Source organism: Pleurodeles waltl, chromosome 8, assembly GCF_031143425.1.
Source record: "Pleurodeles waltl isolate 20211129_DDA chromosome 8, aPleWal1.hap1.20221129, whole genome shotgun sequence".
Lineage (NCBI taxonomy): Eukaryota > Metazoa > Chordata > Amphibia > Caudata > Salamandridae > Pleurodeles > Pleurodeles waltl.
The window spans coordinates 1332230422-1332251901 of NC_090447.1; the positions used below are offsets into that span (position 1 = coordinate 1332230422).

At 44.1% G+C, this 21480-nt stretch overlaps 1 protein-coding gene across 1 annotated transcript in view; it reads left to right on the plus strand.

Annotated features, from left to right (window-relative positions):
- The window catches only part of CWF19L2 (CWF19 like cell cycle control factor 2), an 860723-nt gene that overhangs the window by 763562 nt on the left and 75681 nt on the right, over window positions 1-21480 (plus strand). Inside the window, exon 15 of the mRNA XM_069202341.1 lies at window positions 17396-17551. Within this exon, the coding sequence (XP_069058442.1) occupies window positions 17396-17551 (156 nt within the window). The remainder of the gene's footprint in view (window positions 1-17395; window positions 17552-21480) is intronic.

Here is a 21480-nt window from a genome sequence, read left to right on the forward strand (position 1 = left end):
TTAGTTGTGGCTTTATGGAATTCAGTGAGTAATAATCCAAAGTCAGTATACATTAGGTATTTGCAAAATTCCCTGCAAGAGACACAAAAATGATGCCCCTATGGGACTCTAATATCTCTTGTGTGTTGTGTGCTGAAAAAGGAAATAGGTCTGCAATCCTTTCTAGATGACAAATCTAAATTTGCACAACGCTCACACGCCTGGTTTCTTATGCACACTTACACTACCCTGGCAGCATCACAATACCTGATTTCAACTTTTGACGTTCACATCAAACATCGCCTGCTTGCGCTTCGTTTAGGAGCTCTACCATCTAGAGCGGATCAACCATCGTGGAAGAATGGAGGTGAGACGTCTTGCAGGCTATGCAATGGTGCCAAAGAGGATATGGTCCACTTGATCTGTGTTTGCCTGACCGTAAAAGAAGCACGTCGACAGCTGCTAAAAACAGTTTTCAAGAGGAATGGGATTCGTTCCTGTCGGCCAGCAGTGATGAAAATGTTTGACTCAACCGATCCGCAGACAATCTGCAGACTTGTCAAATTCTTGACTGCGCACACCACAAGCGCAAACTTGCTATCTGGGACGCACATTTAATTGATAAGATCGAAGAGTTTTTCGTTTTACAAGTGTTCAGTTACTTTTGCAATTACTTTTATTAATGTTTTAGTCCGAATCTTTTTTGTTTTCTAATACTATTTTATTATTGTTATTGTTGCTAAGATTTTAATTAATCATGCAAATAAATACTATTACATACATTTTAAAATGCCCATAGGTTTAGAGTTTAACTCATAAAAACATACCCAATTTTGAAACCTGGATGAAGTGGAACCCATATTGTCTAAAGTCTTGTATTTTAAACTAAGGATTGGCATTTTTTAATATTTTACTTGTAAGGGTGTTGCTACCCACTGTAAACGAAGACAGTGCCAGAATGAGCTAAAGATGTGAGATAATTTCTGCCCCCCTCCCATGGTACCCCAAACCAAGGCTACAAAGGCTAAGCAGTTCCAAGAATCCTGGACACCTAAAGTCTGCGGACTTTAAACGTGATACCTCCCTGTGTAATTCGATTTTTCTGGCTGCATGGAAGATCCATTCAACTATTCTTGAAGGAGCAAGGAGTTTTTATTTGTTGCTTCTCGTCGCTTTTTTAAATACCTTGTCATTGTATTTATGCCAAACCCCCAAGATTTTATCTGTTTCATCATGTCTATGTGTACAATATACTTCTTCTTTTGTGTCAAGGTTTGTGAAATACAGTATTGGTTTGAGTTGTATGGGCTTCGCCCCGAATTAAACTGATTATTAATTTATGTTCATGTCTTCGAAGTGACTCAGAGGGGCAAGTGGAGGCAGAGATAAGGCAAGAGAATGCGAATGTGTAGTAGGGGAGGCAGATGGGAATCAGGGATGTCATAGAGGAACCTTGGATTGCAGGCAAACAAGAGGTAGGCCTGGACGGCAGAGGGATGCAAGAGAAGCGGAGTAAAATGAGAAACCTGGGCAGGTTGGGAAAGGGTGAACTGGAGGAGGCAGGGTCGTACAGCTGAAGGAAAGGGACACGAAGGATGCAAGACACCATTGTTCTGGCAAGGGTGATGCAGGTGCTGGACCATGCATGAGGATAGGACCTGGCGCTCGGTCTCTGCAGAAGGAGGCACAGTGTGGCAAGGGAGGGCATGGGTAACAGCAAGGTAATGTAAATGCTGTTGGGTTTTTGTCCCTGCCTGCAGCTTCCGTGGCCTTGGCGCTCTGAATTAACTCCTTCCTGTGCCAATAGCCAGCCGCCTGTCCATCCCCTGCTCTCTAAGACTCCGTCTCCGCCTCATATCCCCTCAGTCCAGTTCTGACTGGAATGGTCTACACACCCCATAGTCTGTTTTTTCTGACAGGTGCAACACCTGCATCTGAGGTTCTCAGTGTAATCACTAGTGGTCACGACGAATCGTACTCTAGCCGTCCATCCTGGACTGAAACCACAGAAACGCCGGCCCTCTCTCTCCACTTACCCAGTTCCCCTTGGAGGGTCCTGCTGTGTGCTTCATTCTTCCCTAGACGTGCATGCCCTCAGTTGTTTCCCGTTGACAGTCCTGACTGGATACTTGACTGTTAACGGGTAGCTCCCAGCAAGGCATTGGACTCCGGCTGTGTGGTGCCGCTCGGGTGTGATTGTGCCGGGTGGAGAGTGGAAGTGGTAGATCGGCAGTGCCGGTGTTTCGGGAGACGGTGATCCACCTATAGAGCATCTTCGCGGCCTGCACCATCTTAGTCAAGATCGATGGCCAGGCTGCCATCTAGGTGGGGGCGGGAGGGCGATTACCTTGTTAGGCAGTATGTTGCTCAGTACAGTCACCCGTGTAGTGACGTTGACGTGTCACGGCAATGGCTAACCCCTGCAGTTCACCAAGATACTAGGATAGCAACAGAAGTTTAGTAACTCGCAACCAATTGAAGTAGTTGACAAGTTTATTGAACAGACTCCTTGCATAACACCTCCTCCAGCTTACAGCCTTAATCTCCACTCACACTCTTCGTCAACATTCTAAGGTGCACTCCCGGTTATACCATTGACCAACATTCCAGAGGTGAGGCTAGGAGTGCACCACCTTACTAATAAAAGTAATATATATATATAATTGTAAGGAAATAGTCTTGTGATATAATGGTTATGTCATCTACATAAATAGTGCCCTGCATAACTTGGACACCATGCTACAGACATATGTTTATAACAGTAATATTACAATATTACAACAAGAAGGTTGCAGGCTAGCGGGATTCAGGCATGAGGTTGGGGAGTGTGTCACTGGGTGGCAATATGGGCACTGGGCCAAGCGGAACATTGTGCATAAAGGGAGCCGGGTAGAGGTGAAGTCACAACGAGCTTTAGCCCGCAGTGTGCGCATCTCCCCTTGGGGCCACAGGCAGTGTTTCTTGAGGCCGGAATAGCGCCGCATTCCCTACGCTGTCCAGCCTTCGGTTGTCACTGGGAGACGGCCAGGGCATTCTCCTGAAGTGGAGGAATGTGTTTCAGGTCCAGTGAGCGGATGCCTCGCACCACCTGCATTGCAGTGAGAGCCGCAGCGTCAAGCAGGAGTCGCCTGACTGTTGCTTCGATGGGTAGCCGTCTTTCACTGGAACGGCATCACTCCAACCGCCATGAACGATAGTTAAAACCAGTCGGCGTTTGCTGAATGTCGACTAAACTGTGTGAATTTCGAGAACCAATGGTTGCCGTTCTGCACCCCTCCCAGCTCCCCGCCCCGCGGAGTGTATCGACTTTGCAAGGCAGATAAGGCTGTGTTCCGGTTGCTGTAACCTACGATTACACATCAGCATCTTCTCCCATAGCTTGTTATTCTGCATAATTGTTTTTATGTACAGCACTCGCTGTGTTTACACCTTGCAAGTCCATGTGCATACATGCATGCGTGTCTCTGCTTCAGCCTGTGCTGAGCACTTTCGCACAGTGGGACTCACAATTTATGTCACTGTGATCTCAGCAAGGCAAACACACTGGTGTCCCATGCCCAGTTAGATGGGCCCTCTTTACTAGTGGCCACTTCGGGACTGGTATTGGCAGTTACTGACACCAACAACATCGTGACATCTGATACAAAACCGAGCATCGGTAAAGTTTAAAGAAGAGGCAGCCGAAATCTCGAAGTGAGAAATTAGTTGGGGAAATCGGACCCCGAACTATGGATTCCACTATTAATTCCTCATTTGTCAGTGGACTCAGAGTTAATCTGGTAATGGACCTGATTTTCACCAGTGCAACGACATCGGTAACTCAGGGGGTGGGGTGGGAAATAATGGCCCGTTTCCTGGTCTGCTCATAAAGATGGTCCAAGTCTGTAATTCGGCGTCGATCCAAGGTGGTTGGAAGTGCCAGATCTTAATAGAGAACACCTCTGCTTAAGCTGAGTTCTTACTAAAACATTTCACATTTAAATATTAATAAATATTAAGCGACCATGAAAACATTTCACGACAATTCAGTTTTGTTGTTAATCTTGACAATCTTTAAAGATGATTTATATGAATACCAATAGCCTCCTGGAAAAAATGAAGTCAGGCTTTTCTCTTAATCTAATATTTATTTGCTCAGCTTCACCTCTTCAGGAAGGTTAATGTTCTTTGACACTCAGGAGCTACATTAATTACTCTTTTTAGACTAGCGAGCCTTGTGCATACTGATGCCGTTTTCCAAGTTTATTTTTCCCATTATTTGTATGAGGGAATGGGTGTTTTATTTACATATGCATCTAACTCTATTAAGTTGTGCGCCAGAGAACACTCAAATATAATTTATTTTCTAACGTCCCGAGCCCGCAAAGATTTTCCCTGCAGAAATCATAATTCTAAAAGGTTGAATAAATGAATATGTGTGTGAAGGTGAACTCTCTGAGGCTGAATACCCTAGGTCTGTATTACACTTAGCCGATAAAGACTGTGCTCACAGATTTGTAGGCCATGTTTTTGCCCTGTTTTAACGTTCTGAAATGGAATGTGGCTATGATCTAGAAATGCTCCTTGGTTGCTATTTTTGGTTTGAACTCCCGAGCACTTGACATTTGTAATGCCCGTAGCCTAGAACTATTCACTCTTCCTCTCCTAAGGCAGTGACTGGCCTCCGTTAATACATAGGAATGATTACACTGTCGCCAGTTGAAGTTTGTGAGTTGGGTGTGCATAAGAACAAACTAGATCCTCTTTCAGTGAATCATAACAAATTCCAGGAGACGTATTGAAATAATATTTTGGCCATCTTTCTTGCTAAATTTTGCCCTCAAAGGGAGAGTTTTGCTGAAGTATCTCAAACTCTGCATTAGGGCACACTATTGAGATTTCTTCCAATGAGCATCTTCTTGTGCATTTTCGGTACGAGAGCATCTTTTAGTCAACTAAATCAACTAAAGCTGTAGGCCAGGCCTAGCATGATATTGCTTAAAGGGATTGTCCTATAAGATGTAGGATGCCCTCTTTAAAGTGAGAAGAGTTTTGAATTTAGGCGTTTTTCTCAATTACTGAGACAACCTTACTGTTTTCATGTTATCTCTTTATCTAACCCATCTTTTCTTCTGGTAAAAGACTCCACATTGCTTTTTGGTTGGATGTTTACCCTCTGAGCATTTTCACTGAAGGCCTGAGATAGTAGGAAAAAAAGGCAAAACTTCACATCACCATCCTGCTGCACAAGCCCAAGTACAAAGAATGCTCACAGAGGTGGATGCCCCTACCAGCTTAATAAGTCTACTCTGGGAGAATCTTTGCTCAGTCTCTGGTAGCTAAGAGGCAAGCAGCCCCCAGAGAAGTGTGCTAAATTCAAGCAGTGCCAACAATTTCAAAGTTAAGAGCGTAACATAATAAAGGTCTCAAACCAATGTAGGAAATATAGAAACAGTTACTGTGCATAATAACATCATCATCATTAAAATGTGTTACATGGAACCAGAGGTACGAATTTCAAAAGTTTTCAGTTAAAAAAAAATGCCAATCCAGAGTTCACTGTTCATGGATGACTGAAAGTTAGGTGTAATTTCAGGCAAACCGTGGTATAGCTCATGTTAGATACACCAAGCAGATCATCCTTTTCAAAATGTTTACCTTCCTAATTAGTGTCTAAAACAACAGTCAGATTCTTCCATTGGTCTAGGGCCAAAGCTGTGGCCGGCAAAAGTCCCAAGTCTGATGCATTGTCAAGTTCCCTCTGAAGCTGTTGGTTTTTGCACTAAAAGCTCTGAGCAGGACGATCCTGGATTTCATACCCACCAAGTGAAAATTGTGGATCGGATAGATTTGTTATCTTGCCTTGATCCACAGTTTCACCTTCAGACTCAGACTCAGACTCAGACTCAGTCTCTTTTTTTTTTGGAAGACAGAATCCTCCAGCAGGGCAAGACTCATAGCTGTAGCAGGACAGGACTCCTCAGGGTCTGATACTTCACCACAAGGTCCAGCTCGGACAGTCTGCAATCCAGCTCAGTGTGACATCTGGTTTTCTTTCTCTGCCTTATGTATAACCTCCACGGGCAAGCCTCAGCATCTTGTCCTGGTCCTCCAGAAGTAATAAAATGACCAGCTTTTCTGTAACTGCTGGAAAAGTTCCTTTGAGTCAGGTCTTCAGCTTGTAGCTCTAGAGGGTAGGGTTCTGGACAGCAAGTCTCTCCGAGCGCGGTGTCCTGCAATGTTCAATCCTTACTAGTAAGCTAGGTCCTCTTGGAGTCATTAGTCCTGCTTTTCTATGTCCATAAAGCAGGCAACAGGAAGCCAACCACTTGACCGTTGGAGAGCAGTTCCAGTTCCTTGGTGTGATTCTGGTATCCTTGAGTGAGCCCTCTTCTTTCAGCAGGAATCAAGAGTCTTCTTTAGCAGGACCACCTTCTTTAAGTGAAGTCTTCTCAGGCCCAAGAACGTTTCAAGAAGGTGGGGCGTGCTATCCAAGAAAGAGTATTTCTTTCTTTTTACCAAAAATGACACCAGCAGAAAATTTGCTGTTCTAAAATAATTTTCTTCCCAGATTTCCAGAACAGACAGTTAAAAAAAACTTTTATTTCACAGTAATTTTTTGCAGTTTTGTAAGAGGAAGTCAATATTGTTGATATTAGCGGTTTATACCTACTTGCAGGTTGTGGGGGTAATGAGGTGTGAAAACCATGGATGAAGGCAGAGAGCTGTACATCTATAGGAAGTAGAAACCTTTTTTAAATAAGCAAGGAGTCGTTTGTGTAGATTCACTTATCGGTTTTCTGAAGAAACTAATGATTGAAATAAAAGACTAATGAAAGTAAGAAGGAAAAAATATAAGTAAGTGACAATGTTTTCATATTTCATTTTTTGCTCCAATTACCAATTTACAAAAGTAATATACTGTAAACGGCCATGTATCAATTTATAATGAAAAATGCAATGAATGAAAAATGGATATGAAGAAAAGCTTATGGTGACAATGCTATAGTGCCTGCACATCAAACAATAACTTTACAGTTTGGTGTAAAAGTAATCAAAATCTGAATCTGCAATAATCTAGTATCACAATAAATAGCTGCTAATAGGGCATGATCACCGAGCCACCTTGGGTGAAGGATAGCCCACCTGGATAACAGGATGAGAAACTGAAAGCAGAAAAGATCCCAAAGCACACTGTGTAACGTAAAATGAGTCCAAATCAGACAATTCTGTTCCATGTTGCAAAATAATGGTTTATTTCCAAGCGTCACAGTGGGTCTTGACAAAATATTCACAGAGCAGCAGCCAACACATGTTTCGTCCCATGGACTTTATGAAGGCTGAGAAGTCATGAAATAGAGTTCAAAACAACATGGCCAAAGGAACATGGTTTGCTAAAAGCATAGTAGCCCTGGTAAGCTTGAAGAGAGCCTCATAGGAATCCTCTTATTTCCAGGACAAATAGAAGTCAGTCATAGTAGGGACCCTCAGTCCCACTACCATTTGGATTCCCAATATACGGTACACAGCCTCTCATGGTTGGTGCCTTTCTCCATCCTTACCTGGTCTCCAACGCCTAGCGTTTTACTACTTTACGCAGTGTACTTTGGGATCTTTTCTGCTTTCATGAAGAAAAGCTATGCATTTTTTTAATGGGCCTAAAGATCTGAGTTTAGGAATAGTGGTTATTTGTACAACTGTCAATTTGGCGTTGCTCTTAATATCATGTGATTCATAGAGTGGTTTGAAAAATCTGTCCTTTCTTTTCATTACCTCCATTTGGAAGCCATATACAAATTAAAATTCAACAAATAATTACAATTAGTATACTATTCTGTTCTCCTGATTAAAGTAACCTCTACTTGTGTGTATGGGCTTATTACCCAGGACAGGAAAGGACCCCAAATTCAACCTGGATACATCAAGGTTTTTCCTTGAAACTTCGGTCTTTCAAGCAATGAGGTTTGTTGTGGAATTTGGGCCTCGGCTTGACTGGCAGCCATGGATATCTCCCAACCCCAGACATTTCTGAAAATGAGAGCCTCATGGAGTCCAGGGTGGTCTGGCCTACATGGATCCCATCACATTTTCTTAGTCAGAATCAACTGCAGGCATGCCTTTTGCTGCAATTGCAGGTTTTTCTCATTTGTGAAAGATAAAGTCCCATAATCTGCAGAGATCTACAAAACTCCTGCCACCCAACGTTTTCACACTTCTACCAATAAAAACGAAACTCCATTTGTGTGACTGGGCCTATCGTACTAAACAGGAATGAATGAAAACTGTGACCTCATGAAGTCAGCATACTGTCAGTGCAGTCTTGGCATAGTCACTAGGTTGATTTGTTTTTGTCTTGGGCAGTAGGCCCACTGACACGTGGGGTACCGCTTTCATGAGGAGAAGTATAGAAGTGCAGGTTTGAAAGACTTTTGCTGTTCTCAGTATGTTCCTGAGTGTTTTTTTTTGCAGTGCAGCCTACATTAGAAAATATGCATGAATCTATGTAAAGAACCGAGCCCTGGATTCCCTGAGTGCCTACTTTTCAGAAATGTCTGAGATTTGTAGGTTTCCTTAGGTGGTGGGGCCAACCCTACACCCAAATACTGCACCCAACCTATGTGAAGTTACCATTGACTACACATGGGTACAGTGTTAAAACTTTCCTCTTTCATACAGAAGGCACATAAATGGATATTTTGTATTAATTTTAGTTGGAAGAAGTGTAAAAATAATAAACAATGTAACATCCTTCTTTAACGGGCAACACAGGACTTACAGCACCAATATTGAAATTCCACTAATGATGAGCTCATGATATTTCCCCACTTTATTGTTGAGTAATGTTTTATTCTCTTGACTGAATGAAGATGTGTCGAAAGAGGCATAATGCACAGTGTGGCATGCTTTATCATTGGATCGTCTCATCTGGAGACGTGTGGGTTTATAGTTTGACCTAAGTGAGTGGTAGTGGGTTTAGTGACCTGTGTCACTAAACTCTTAAGTTTTACAACTTGTTCCTCCTACAGAATATCACTATGAAAACAAGTCTAGGCAAAGCTTGGACTATCTCTTCATGTCTCTGTCTCACTCTGGGTCCTGACTAATATTGTGCTGGTGGCCTGTTGACCTTTACTCTCTGATGTTACATCTAATTGCAAATGGCTCACCCCAGACGCCAGACTGGATCAGGAAAATGTTTCATAGCAGTTGTCCCTCATGCTTCAGTTCTGTAAAACCAATCTTCTTTTTTGATTGTTTTCTCATGATTTCTAAGGATTCCATAATGTGCTACAGAACAACATCTCCACTGAAAACAGCAGGTTTCAAGCAGTGTTGCAACTGGGGGAAGCAAATGTAAGACCCTGAACTGACTTCGGCTCGAGTCTGACCTATGCTGCTCCATGAAATCACACAAGGGTAACTGATAGTCATACAACCTGACCCTAGCCTGTGCCACTGCTGTGTCACACCTTCCACCAAAAGATTCATTATCTGTTTTGGTTAAGACTCCGCACTTATGCCAGAGTGGGGGGCACCATATGATGTTGATGAGAGTGAAGGAGATAGCTTCCCCCCCCCCCCTTTATACGGATGATGCCTTATACATTGAATTACAGAACACCAGTGAGCCCGATACCTTGCCTGAGACAGTGCTTGACTTTCCCCTTGGGCCACCAATGAAAGGGAGTGCCTCATTTGCAGTGGTGGTTCACAGGGAAGGATTGCAGCCGCCCTCCACTGAGACCAAAACAAATGTTCTGACTGAAATTTCGCAGCCAGCAACTTCTGAGCCCTTGCTTCCTTTTAATGATACATTTACTGATACTTTGATGGCTGCTTGGTCAAAGCCTTATTCTTGCCCACCTGTGAAAAGGGAAGGAGTCAGAAGTCACAGACCAGTGCCTGGTGACAGTGATTTTCTCCCCATGAACCCCACGCCAGAGAATCTTATTGTACAGGCCCGAGCACTAAGGCCAGTACAGAAATTCCAGGCACTCCTCTGGGTAGGTACCAAGATCTGTTGGCAAGTGAATGTTTTCTTCTACCAGCCGAGCACTGCGACCTGTTAATGCTGTGTGTCTGCTAGACAACTAGTGCACTACACACATGATCTTTGGGGCATGAACAAATAGATGTTGCTGGCTGTCCTGAAAAATCTCAAGGCCACTTTTGGTCAGATGATGCATGGTGGGTAGGACGCAGCCAGATAGGTTATCAGCACAGATCTGGATTCTACAGATTTCCTGGGAAGGGCGATCCGTACCAGTGTTGTCCTTCGTAGACATGAATACATGTAATCAACAGGGTTATCTAGTGATGTACAGGATATCCTAAAGGATATGCCTTTGGATGGGTCCTGCCTTTTCAGAGAAAAGGCGGTCTCTGCATTGTAAAGCTTTAAAAGACTGCAAAGATACAGCGCGCTCCTTATGGCTTTTTGACTACTGCCAAACAGTTTTTGCATAATTCGCGAAAGTTTAGAAGCTATTCCAGAGGGCTGGCGTGAAGACTGACAACCTTCCCAACCAGTGATGCAGCAGACACCTCAATTCTTTCTATGCTGTGGACACTGGTCTGGTAGACAGCGTGCGGTACAGCAGCGGCATCAGTCTTACAATTTCTCTTCCCTTGCTACAACAGCTACCAGACCACTTTTGTTTGCCCTTAGCGCCACATGCTCAGCCAGTAGGGGCAGAATTAAGCATTTTCTTCCAGGTTGGTGATCCATCACGTCTGACAGCTAAGTCTTACAGATTGCTCAAAATGAATATGCCCTGCCTTTTTGCATCACCTCACCCACTATTCCTCCAAAACCAGAGCAATTTTCAGACAAGCATCTGTCCATTCTTTTACAGGACGTGTACCTATTGGCTCCAAGTGTGCCATCAATAGGGTGTCTGACTCTGAAAAGAGAGTGGGTTGTTACTCTTACTGTTTCCTCTTCCATTCATTGAGGTGATCTTTAACTCAATAGAGGTCAGGGCTTCCACTCTACTACAATGAGTACAAGACATTCAGTCTACGGTACAGGTGTTTGATTCTAGTTCCTGGAGCATGGTGAGAGCAGCTCTGAGGCTTCTTGGTACTGAGTCTTGTGCATCCTCCTGGTCAGCAATTCAAAATGGTGCATGCATGCTCTGCAATGGAATTATAGAATTATGGTCCTACATCAAGGCAGTGTGACAGACACCATCAAGATATCGGAGGAAATAGTTCAGGGTTTGGAATGGTGGCTGCTTGATGACAACTAGTCCAGAGGAAAGCCCCTCTCCATTCCCCAACCAGACTGACTGTGGTGACGGACCTGTCTCTGCTGGACTGGGGAATTCATCAGTGCGGTTGGAGGGCTAGTTCCAAATCAGCGTGCTGGAGCTAAGGGCCATTTGTCTGCTCTGAAGGTTTTCCTGCCGCTATGCACCCTTCCTAAAAAATCATTCACGTTGGACATTGGGACAAATTTGACCTGATGTTGTGTTTGTAATACTGGCCCCCTCTAGGTGAAACTGTGGGACATTTTATTAGTTTTGTCTTTCGCTTAGCAAGGTCTTACAGTAGGTGCTATTAACGGTTATTTATCAACACTGTTGTTCTTCAAATCGCCTGTTGAGATGAGGTTTACTAAACATTTGACTCAAATATTTTCTCCTAAGCTGTTGTGATGGCACAGTGGGATATTAGCTAGGTCTTGGCATTTCTCATGTGTATTCCATTGGGGCCGGTACATTGATGCTTGCTGAATCTTCTGACCTTGAAGACACTCTTTTGTGATAGTCAGTTTTTTATGTGAGTGAACTTCAGGCACAATCCATGCAACTGCCCTACACCAACTTAGTTCCTTACAAATGGGTGTTGAGGATTCGGGTAGTCTTCTTACCAAAATCTGCAACTCCCTTCCACATAGGGAAATATTTCACTCTATCATTGTTTTTTCCTCACCCTCGCCCCTCAAAAGAGGAGAGATGCCATCCACCGTCCCCCTTAAAGAGTTGTAAGCTTTACAGTGGTTTTACTAAGAACCGTTGAGTGGGTAATCAACTCTTTGTGGGGTTTTGAAGAGTAAGGAAAGTGAAGGCTGTGCAGAAGAGGACATTGAGGTGAATAGTCCTCCATTATGTCATGCTACGCACTGTCCAAGAAACAGCCTCCAGAATATCTGAGTGTCCATTCTACCTGGAGGAAGACTTCTACCCCTGTGTTGGTACACAGTGCGTCCGTCATTGACATATGCCAGGCTGCAATGTGCGCATCAGTGCATATGTTCACAAACACTACTGTCTTGAAAACCAGATCCAGCAGGAAGGGGATTGTCCCTTCTTGGTTCACAGTAGATAGAACAGAACATCCATCACATTTTCAAAAAAGATGAAGGAAGCAAGCAGGCCACACATATGACCAGTGTGTACCTTATTCATTAGAAAGATTTTCCAACATAGAAGGAACATTTTGAAATGCATTATATGCAAGTTAGGTAATGGCCATGGAAGGTATGTTATATTGACTTGTATGGCACACTAATCAGCTTAGAGGGTATACAGGCGCTTGGGCATGTGTGTAGTTTTTCCAGGGTGCTTATGCGAAGAGCCAAGTCTTCAGCTTCTTGCAGGACTCAAAAAGTGAGGAGGGAACTCTGATGTATAAATGGAGGTTGTTGCATGTCTTGGCTGAGATGTAAGAGAATGAGTAACCTCCATGTTTGATTTTGCAGATGCGGAGAATGTGTGAGAGTGAGTCGGAGCATAGCTGTCTGGTGAGTTGGTGAAAGTGTATGCAGCTGTTCAGGTATTGTGGTCCTGTGTTGAGTAGGGCTTTGTATGTATGCATGAGAAGTTTGAATTGGCTGTGCTTATGAATGGGGTGCTAGTGAAGTATTCATTTGGGCCCACTGACCATAAACTTTGGCTGGAGAAGTGCTCTCATTATAAATTATAGACATGTGCTTTCCATCTGACTGATAATTTCACAGCCAGCAGTTTGTTGCAACACAAGACACTCACAGACCTTTATGTAGCTTATTATTTTTTTTGCTTAACAAACAAGCTTCAGTGAATCATTTGCGTTGACTGTGATTTTTTTCCAGCTGCAACGTGCCAGGTTGTGCACCTCATTGACCAGCTATACTCCTGTTTTGAAATGGGCCCCATAAAGGTGATAACCTTTACTACGTGATAGAACGTGATCCTGCATAGTCTGTTCTTTAGCCTAATGTGAAATGGCAACAAGCATAATTTATATTGAATCCTTTTCAGTATTCACTGCCAGACTGTATACCGAACTAGTGGAATTCTTGTACAACATATAAAGTTTGATGCTGTACTGAGAATAAATGTCAGGAAACTTGGCAGAGAAATTTCCCACAACAGGTCGAAATTTGAACAAATGTCATTATGTGGATGACTCCATGGCAGCGATACCATTCAAATGCATCATGCGTTGCAGCATCAAAAAACGATGTCTCCTCCAGAGAGATGGAACGCTATATGTTTCCCAAATCTTTAAAGAAGACCGGTACGACTGCACTGATGGTCTACACAATTTACCTATGAACAGTGTAAATCCCAAACATTTTTAAACTCCTCAGGTGAAGTAGAATTCCACAGGTGTGCCACAGACTCAGGGGGGTGCCATAGTTCCTCCATGTTCCCCCAAAAACTGTTTGGCACACAAATGTGTTTTGCTGCACAGGAACCTGTCATCCACACGCTCCATTAAATACTTGGGAGTGAAGATTATGCAATCAGTGACTGATTTATTCAAAGCTAAGTACCTTTCACTTCGTGCAGTCATACATAGGGACTTAGGCCAATCACTTTCTTCCCTTGGTAGGCAGGACTAACGCATTAAAGATGCTAGCTTACCTACGGTACTAGATCTGTATCAGGTTTTGCAAGTTCTGGTTAAATCTCCATTTTTGACTCTCTTCAATTCAAAGTATGGTACACCAATTTATATGGCATAGATTTCGTACCAGTGTGCCTTTCAAGATTATGCAAAGGCAAGCTGGGTGGGGAGCTGGTCTTTCCAGACTTTTTAACACATTATGAGGCCGAACAACTGAGGATATTGACTGATGAGACTAACGTTAAACAGACAATTCTTGGTCACATTTGGAGAAGGCTCTGATGGGCTGGTCCATATTGGATGTGACTTGGTTCGTCAAGGCATTACACATATCTAAGCCTACCAGTGTGTACTACACTGGAAACCAGGGACTGCATAGCCACTAAGTTGAAGCACATGACTTTCCTTCACCATTTGCTCTGATGCACTCCGGCCCCTCGTAACAAGCCCTTGATAGATGGAGGAAAAGAGGTTGGGGGACTATTTGCATATGTTTCACAATGGTAAAATTAAGCCCGTCCCGTGATGGCTCTTCAGCCATTTTGGCAAAGGGGGTGAGTTTAATCAAACAAGTGACAGCTTTCTCAGAGGTATTAATGTTGGAGCTCCGACCACATGGAGAAGGTTGACCATAACAGACTGTGCACTGATATGGTAATGTCCGGGAGAGGCAAAGCTTATGACAGCCATGTTGTAGAAAAAGTACAAGACTGTCCCTCCTCCTATTTCACAAAGGCATATGTGAATTGAAAACATTTTGACTATAGAACTCTGGATTAACGTCTGCTATGTATTAGTCAAAAAGCAATCTCCTGAAGGTCTGAGAGTGCATTCCACTAGGGGTAAGGCTGCCACCACTACGTTGGTACGCAGAGCGACTGTCCTCGACACCTGTCAGCTGACATATGTAGTGGTGAACACGTTCACAAAGTACCACTGCCTCGACAACTAGGTCTGACCAGAAGTGTATTTCATCTGTTCGGTTTGCAGCATTTTTCTGGGTTGAGCCTACCTTTGGTAGGTACTGCTTTGGTATCTATTCTGAAGGTGAGCAGTCTGCATTTAGAATTATCCATAAGAACAAGTTGCTTACCCTAGATAATGCTCTTTCTTGTGGATACTCTATTTAATTGCAGATTCCTTACCACCCTCACACTTCCCATCTGTTGTATGCTCCTTTTTTACCATCTGAAAAGGACCCACGTTAGAGATCCGCACACTAGTGCCAGCTTTTGTTTTGTGCTCTGCGTCCAAGAGCACTGAAAGAGACCGCAATAAACTGATGTTGGCTCACAGGGGTCTTGCTTGTATGTGGTACTTTTCCTTCACTTCCGGGGTGGAATGAAGCCTACACAGAGCTGCACAGCGCCATCTAGTGGCACATCAGAGCACTGCTATGAACATTTCCAGATTCACTACCAATATAAATTCGTAATCCTCATAGGATTGTTTTAGGATGTGCTTCCATGAAAGCTATCTCTGCTGCTCTCTTTGAGCATAGCAGAAACATGATGATAATAGATCCAGACCTGACAACTCACACACTGCCACCATGTGACACACGATATTGGCTCCCCTCACACAGTCTCCCGGGGAGGGACCAATATCACATGGTGACAGGGAAAACGAGCTGAAAACTACTGGAAACAGTGGTTTTTCAGGTCGTTTTCAGAGGCTTTTAATTGCCAATGTACATTAATGGGTGTGAAAACACCCAAGGACATCTGCAGCAGCCTCAGCAAGCTTTTGTTTTATTCTATTTTGAGAAGGGGGTTTAGGGCCGGGGTGGGGTGCAAAAGTGCCTCTTTTGGTGCTTTTTGGCCAAAGGCCACGCCCCCTCCTCACACTGTGAGGATTTTAGTGAAGTTGCCAGGTCTGTAGATCATTTTTCTCTTCTGACAGGTAGCTAGTCAGTGCTGCTTCTCCACACTTGGTGTACTTTTGTGGTTCTATTTTCTGGCTGTCATATAAAGATCTGCTTTTCCACTTTTGTTATGTTTTCATCTTTATCGTTTGAGAATAGGCAGGTACAGTTGCATCCCAAGAATAGCTACACTGTGCCACCCTCTGCAGCAGGGCTTTATGTGGGATTAAAAAAACTGGGGCACGGAAAATCTCTAAAAGAGATGTGGCCAACCCAATTATGGGCAAGGCCTAAATCATGAGAATCACGCACAGACAACATTGTTTAGTAAACAAACTCTGGCCGTGTAGCAACCCTACTGCCGGCTTGTTGCTTTGGTAGTCAAATCATCTATGGAGCCTGTTCTGTTTCCCTGGAGTTAGCAAGCAAAACAACAAAAACAATTATCTCCCCTCCAATCCACCTACCTTCAGAACACACGGTATCCGCATTGTTGTTCTGGTGGATTTCAAGTTCCGCAGGCGTTAACCTTTCTGGTGCTGTTAGGGCTGGGGCGGGATCACGCAGCCTAGTTCCTTTTCAAGCCCCTTTGGATGGGAAGGGAGGAAAGCTTAACTTGTGGCTGGATTCCAATGCATTCTGCATGGTCGTTGCTCACTGTGAAAGGTCAGAGCAGGGTCGCACTGGTGTATGGCTGCCCTGATCCTCTGATTTCAGTTTTCAGAGCATGGTCGTGCTGGTCTAGTTGTTGGTGGTTCGTGGTGTCCCCAATCCAGTGGCTGTCATGACGACAGTTTTTGCTGCTCCTGCATTGCAAAAAGAGAAGGGAAATACAGAAAGAAAATGTCTCTTCACTGGTGAGAAGTGAGTGAATGCGCATGCTCATCCCAGTCTGCAAAAAACGGACCGCCTGAGCCAGGGCATTAAAACAAAGCCCATTTCGATGCCTCCTTTTAAAAACTTCCAGTGCTCAGCACTGTCAGGACCCGGCTCACTTAAAGCCCTGCTCTGTAGTCAGTTTATACTAATCTCTACACATTTAACCACTGGTTTATGACCTTTGGGCCTTTAAACGCTTTCTTGTGTACTTGTGCGAAAGATTTGTAACTCTAAACCCTACCCGCCTTCAAAGCTGTTTAGAATTGAGCAAATTCTGCCCTGTAAATGGAGTAAATAAGTTATTTATTGTTACCTTAGGCAGAGACTGCCTTCTGTTACTTTTACATAACCAGCTGTATTTAGTCTTTTCAATATTTATTAGACAGTGGGCTTTGAATTTCAGGAGCTCAAAGGTAAATGTTGCTATGCCGGAGCAAGATGGTAACTAAGCCACAGAGAGATTGGTGATGTTTATGTTGGGGGTTCAGCTTCTGATTGCCCCAAATGCCACGCTATAGAATCAATGCTTGCTTAAGTGTGTAGCTCAGGATCAGATGGAACAGGAGGGTTCATCGAGAATGTTTTCCTTAGCTTGGAATGTTTGACGACCATGAGTTTGGCTGAACACTTTTAGGCTAAAAATCTTAAATTCATTCGCACCTTGTGCAGTGACCGTTCCTTTCCCTTTGCAGCACCATTGCAATTTTTACTCCTAGGAGCACTTTCCTCCTGTAAAATAGTCTTATCCCATTGAACATGTTTACGAACGCCAAGTTGTCCCACCATACTGAATACTGAAATGCAGTTTGTATCCTGTATTCGTAACATGCTTTCTGCTATTCGTTTTCTCCACAGATCTTCAGAAAAGCCTTGGTTAAAATGTTTGAAAGTAAAGGGTTAGACTGTGTTTTCCTCGAGACAAATATAGACACGAAGAAACGATTTCATATGGTGTACGAGTGCATTCCGATGCCCAAGGAAGTAGGAGATATGGCTCCCATTTATTTCAAGGTATGTGGAAACATGTTGTTTTGTATTTTGGCAGTTGATGAATTATGATCTTTAGAATCTGACGTTGCTCCACATTTTCACAGTGATAATAGTAGGGTGCTGGCTTGCATGGTCAGTAGTGTGTATGTCTTACTTGTATAAGTGACTCAGTGGTTAAGTCCTGCTTTAATCATATGTAATTATATATAATCTAAAATACATATATTTATATATCACCCAGTGGCAGTTGCATTTATTTATTTAGTTACGTCTGCATTTTCATAGGAAATTACGTTTTCGGTTTGCTAATAACTTTGGTGCGGTTTGACGAACCTTCACAGTTTTTTTTTTTTTTTAAGTACTCTTTTTTTTCCCGTTAGTTTCTTCATGGTAAGTTTCAGGGTGATCCATCAAGGGCAGCCGAGAAAAGAGGAGGTCCCAAAACGTAAAACCCCCTTGCAATTTCCATAGGGATTTTTGACACGGGCTACTGCCAAATCAGCTGAACAGTATTACACCAGATTTGACAGGAAGGTTCATCTTAGTCCAGAACGCATGTTTTTTGTGATTTGGCGTGAATCCTCTGAGTAGTTTAGGACAAATTAAGGTACAAAAATATTTGTCTATTTGGATGGTTGGGTCCGAGGGACTCAATTCCATGAGCTGAGCTTTAAAAATTATAACATTCAACTTGGCTGAGGAGACCTTTTTCTCTATTGTGCCATCTCCCTCCTGCAAGAGTGAGTGCTCAGATTTGTCTGGCCGCAACAGGAGCAAAATGTTGCAGCAGCCATTACAGGCCTCCGGGACTTACTAGCCTGTCCTGAAAATGTTTTTTAACCCCTTTGGTGTCTGGGATGAGCTGGTTACGTCCTCGGCCACGGTGCCCGGGTGCCGAGGACGTAACCATCTCGTCCTGCACCCGGCCCACAGGGGGGAGCGCCAGCGCTCCCCCTTGGGCCTCCCACCCCCCTTCCCTGGGCAGGGATGGAAGGGGACTCGCTTCCCCTTCCAACCCGACCCCCCCCCCCCTCCCCCCCCCAAGCCACCACCAGTGACGTCTTATGAAATCAGCACACGAGCGCACGTTGACCTCATCAGAGGTCGCCTCCATTGCGCTGGAAGAATGGCTTCCAGCGCGATCCGAGGAGAAACTGATTAGTTTCTCCCCTGTACAGGGGGAGGAGCGGTCAGAGAGGCATGAAAAGGAAAGGCTTTTCCTTTCCTTTTCATGTCACTCTGAGCATTCCTGCAGCACTATGCGATTGTGCTCCAGGAATGCCCACTAAACACCAGGGACTTTGTTTACTTGTAGCAAACTAATAAGGGGAGCGGCCCCTTGGGCAAGAGTTGCTACCCAAGGGGGGGAGGGGGACTTATTTGAGGCCATTTCTGCCCACCTTGGGGGCAGATCGGCCTATTTTTATTAGGCCAATCTGCCCCCAAGGGTGGCAGAAACCATTAGACACCAGAGATTTTTTTTTGCGCCAATTTCACACAAGGGGAGCCACCCCTTAGGCAAGGGGCGCTACCCTGGGGGGGAGTTTTATTGTAGGCCATTTCTGCCCCCAACGGTGGCAGATAGGCCTATTTTTATTAGGCCCAACTGTCCCCAAAGGGAACAGAAACCACTTAGGTACCAGGGATTGGTGTGTGCATGTGTGTTTTGTTTGGGGTGGGAGCCCCTTGGGCAAGGGTAGCTCCCCATGGGGACACATTACTGTTGGCCATTTCTGCCCCCAATGGGGGCAGAAAGCCCACTAGACACCAGGAAAGAGTTTTAAACTGAGGGTGTGGCCATACCCACACTCCAAATAAATGGGGACAAGTTGTTCTGCCCAGCGGTGGGCAGATGGGCGATTAACCCCGTTCCACTCCCCAAGAGGAGGGGGGGGCGCAGAAAGCCTACTAGATGCCGGGAATTAATAAAACTAAAATTAGTGGGTGGGTGGCTACCAACCAGTATGGGCATGGTAATTCTTCCATCCCAACTGAAGAGGGTAACAGTCTTTCAGCTCTCCCCCCTGCACACTAAAAGATCTTATCCCAACGGCAAGCAAGAGGATATTTGATTATTTTGGGTTTTGATTTTACATTTGGGCCATGAGAGCTTGGCTAACTCTCAAAATCGTCCCACTAGGAATGGTGAGGGCTGCACTTTTTGGACTTTGAGACACTGCCATCTAGGAAAATCCACACGACCTCGACACATCTGAAAACTAAACATCTGGGGGAGTCCAGGGTGGTGTGCTTCACATGCACCCCACACCACTTTCTTACACACAATGCAATGCAAACCTCCAACTTTGCTTGAAATCACACATTTTCCCCACATTTTTGTGATGGAACCTTCCAGAATCTGCAGGAATCCACAAAATTCCTACCACCCAGCATTGTCGCATCTATACCAATAAAAATTATGCCCCAATTGTCAGCCTAAAAAAATATTTTTTTTCAAAACTGCCCTTTTGGACCCTCTTTGGTTCCCCCTCAATTTCAACATCTTTTTGGCTCTTCCCTCTCACAGGCACTTGGCCCACCTACACAAGTGAGGTATCATTTTTAGCAGGAGACCGAGGGGGAACATTGAGTGGTAGAAAATTTGTGCCTGTGCGGTGATTATTTTATTTAGCTCAATTTGAGGTTTGCTGAGGATTCTGGGTAAGAAAACACTGGGGGACATACGCAAGTCACACCTCCCTGGACTCCTTTGGGTATGTCGTTTTCAGAAATGTCTGGGTTTGGTAGGTTTCTCTAGATGGCTGCTGAGCCCAGGCCCAAAAACACAGGTGCCCCCGCAAAAAAAGGTAGTTTTGTAATTGATAATTTTGATGTGTCCACGTAGTGTTTTGGGGCATTTCCTGTCGCAGGTCCTAGGCCTGCACACACAAGTGAGGTACTATTTTTTATCGGGAGATGTGGGGGAATGCTAGGTAGAAGGAAGTTTGTGGTTCCCCTCAGATTCCAGAACTTTGTAGCACCGAAATGTGAGGAAAAAGTATTTTTTTTTTTGCGCCAAATTTTGAGGTTTGCAAAGGATTGTGGGTAACAGAACCTGGTGCTAGCGCCACGAGTTACCCCATCCTGGGTTCTCTTAGGTGTCTAATTTTCAGAAATGTCCAAATTTGCTAGGTTTTCCTAGGTGCCGGATGAGCTGGAGGCCAAAATCCACAACTTGTCACTTTGCAAAAAAAAACTGGTCAGTTTTCTTTGGGAAAAAGGGATGTGCCCACACTGTGTTTTGGGGCATTTCCTGTCGCAGTCACTAAGCCTACCCACACAAGCGAGGTACCATTTTCATCGGGAGACTTGGGGAAATGCCAGGTGGAAGGAAGTTTGTGGCTCCTCCCAGATTCCAGAACTTTGCAGCACCGAAATGTGAGGGAAAAGTGTTTTTTTGGCCAAATATTGAGGTTGGCAAAGGATTCTGAGTAACAGAACCTGGTGAGAGCCCCACAACTCACCCTATCCTAGATTCCCATAGGTGTCTAGTTATCAAAAATGCACAGGTTTGCTAGGTTTCCCTAGGTGCCGGCTGAGCTAGAGGCCAAACTCCACAGCTAGGCACTTTCCAAAAAACACCTCAAATTTCAATGTAAAAATGTGATGTGTCCATGTTGCATTTCCTGTCGCGGGCACTAGGCCTACCCACACAAATGAGGTACCATTTTGATCAGGAGAATAAAATAACAAGTGTTATTGCCCCTTGTCTTGCTCTACATTTTTTCCTTCCAAATGTAAGACATTGTGTAAAAAAAGAAGTCTATTTGAGAAATGCCCTGTAATTCACATGCTAGTATGGGGACCCCGGAATTCAGAGATGTGCAAATAACCACTGCTTCTCAACACGTTATCTTGGTACATTTTGGAAATACAAAGATTTCTTTGATACCTATTTTTCACTCTTTATATTTCACCAAATGAATTGCTGTATACCCAGTATAAAATGA